At 49.8% G+C, this 1,581-nt stretch overlaps 2 protein-coding genes across 2 annotated transcripts; both read left to right on the top strand.

Annotated features, from left to right (window-relative positions):
• Nucleotides 1-26: 26 nt before the first annotated feature.
• LOC117180585 lies at nucleotides 27-752 on the top strand. The gene has a single exon (XM_033373079.1). It carries the CDS (start codon nucleotides 27-29, stop codon nucleotides 750-752), a length of 726 nt encoding a protein of 241 aa, XP_033228970.1.
• Nucleotides 752-1,558, top strand: LOC117180584. The gene has a single exon (XM_033373078.1). The coding sequence runs from the start codon at nucleotides 752-754 to the stop codon at nucleotides 1,556-1,558; it is 807 nt and encodes a 268-aa protein (XP_033228969.1).
• Nucleotides 1,559-1,581: the final 23 nt, after the last annotated feature.

Here is a 1,581-nt window from a genome sequence, read left to right as displayed (position 1 = left end):
CACCCTTTTGGCCGGCAGATCCGGAGATGTGGTTTGCTCAGGTGGAAACACAATTCGCGCTCGCGGGAGTACTGTTAGACGAAACAAAGTTCAATTACGTTGTCGGGAATCTAGATGCAAAATTTGCAGCTGAAGTGCGCGACTTTTTAACCTCTTCACCTGGACCTGAACGAACATATCAGAGACTAAAAACGGAACTCATTAATCGACTAAGTGCCTCACAGGATCAAAAGACACGCCGTTTGCTAGAGCATGAGGAAATAGGCGATCGTACGCCATCCCAGTTCCTCCGACACCTTCGCGGCCTTGCAGGTAACGTTTTTCCAGACGCTGTCCTGCGTCCACTCTGGCTCGGTCGGCTACCTACGTCGATGCAGGCTATCCTGGCAACCCAGGACCAAGCCCAGCTTGATAAGTTGGCACAGCTCGCCGATGCCATCGCAGAAGCAACGCCAAAGACCCGTGTTTCCGAGGTATCTGCAAATTTAGCATCTTTAGAAGCCATGCTTCAGCAGCTCGCCCTTGCAACAACCAGAATTGCCGAAGTGTCAGTGACGTCAGAAGTAGCATCGAGCTCAAGAGATCGTGGCCGGTCTCCGTCTCGCGGCCGTTTCCGCGATCGCAGCAGAAGTCGATCTCATCGAAATAATGAAGACGGTGTTTGTTGGTATCACGAAACTTTCGGAAGTGACGCTAAGAAGTGCAATCTACCGTGTGCATTTAAATCGGGAAACGAACCGGGCCGGCGCTGATGGAGGCCAGCGACCCTTGCCCATCGTCTTGCCGTCTCTTCGTTACGGACCGGGATACGAAAACGCAATATTTGGTCGACACGGGAGCAGACCTATGCGTTTTTCCACGTGCAGTAACACGCGGACGACGTCCCAAAACATCGTACGAACTTTACGCGGCCAACGATTCAACCATCGCGACGTACGGTTTCGAAACACTCACGCTCAACCTCGGACTTCGCCACGCTTACTCGTGGCGTTTCGTTATCACTGATGTCACAAAACCGATAATCGGAGTCGATTTCTTGCATCATTATGGTTTATTGATCGATATTCGGAATCAAAAACTTATCGATAGCCTCACAACCCTCTCAGTGCAAGGGAAAGTCTCTGAGTGTGATACGAGTTTGCTAAGCATTCGAGCCATTTCAGGATCTTCTCCCTGTCATAAAATTCTGCAAGAGTATCCAAAAATCACCCAACCAAATGGCTTTATCGTCGAACCTAAGCACTCGACGAAACATTATATCAACACAACATCTGGACCACCCGTTTCTGAGGGACCTCGACGATTGGCTCCAGATAAATTGAAGCTGGCCAAACAGGAATTCCAAACCATGCAAGAGATGAAAATTGCTCGTACTTCGAATAGCAACTGGTCTTCACCCTTGCATATGGTACCAAAAAGCGAGGGGAATGGCGACCTTGCGGAGATTATCGGAGACTCAACGCACGGACCATCCCGGATAGGTACCCAGTACCCCACATCGGAGATTTCGCCCAATCTCTACACGGAAAGAAGATCTTCACAACAATTGACCTTGTGAGAGCCTACAACCAAATCCCAGTT

Source organism: Belonocnema kinseyi, chromosome 9 (genome assembly GCF_010883055.1).
Source record: "Belonocnema kinseyi isolate 2016_QV_RU_SX_M_011 chromosome 9, B_treatae_v1, whole genome shotgun sequence".
NCBI classification, from domain to species: Eukaryota; Metazoa; Arthropoda; class Insecta; order Hymenoptera; family Cynipidae; genus Belonocnema; species Belonocnema kinseyi.
The sequence above is the reverse complement of the archived record's forward strand: the minus strand, read 5'-3'. Positions and strand labels throughout refer to the sequence as shown.

What these genes read in the sequence shown, in the direction of transcription:
- LOC117180585 (XM_033373079.1), top strand. Translation starts at nt 27, where the DNA reads ATGTGGTTTGCTCAGGTGGAAACACAATTCGCGCTCGCGGGAGTACTG.
- LOC117180584 (XM_033373078.1), top strand. Translation starts at nt 752, where the DNA reads ATGGAGGCCAGCGACCCTTGCCCATCGTCTTGCCGTCTCTTCGTTACG.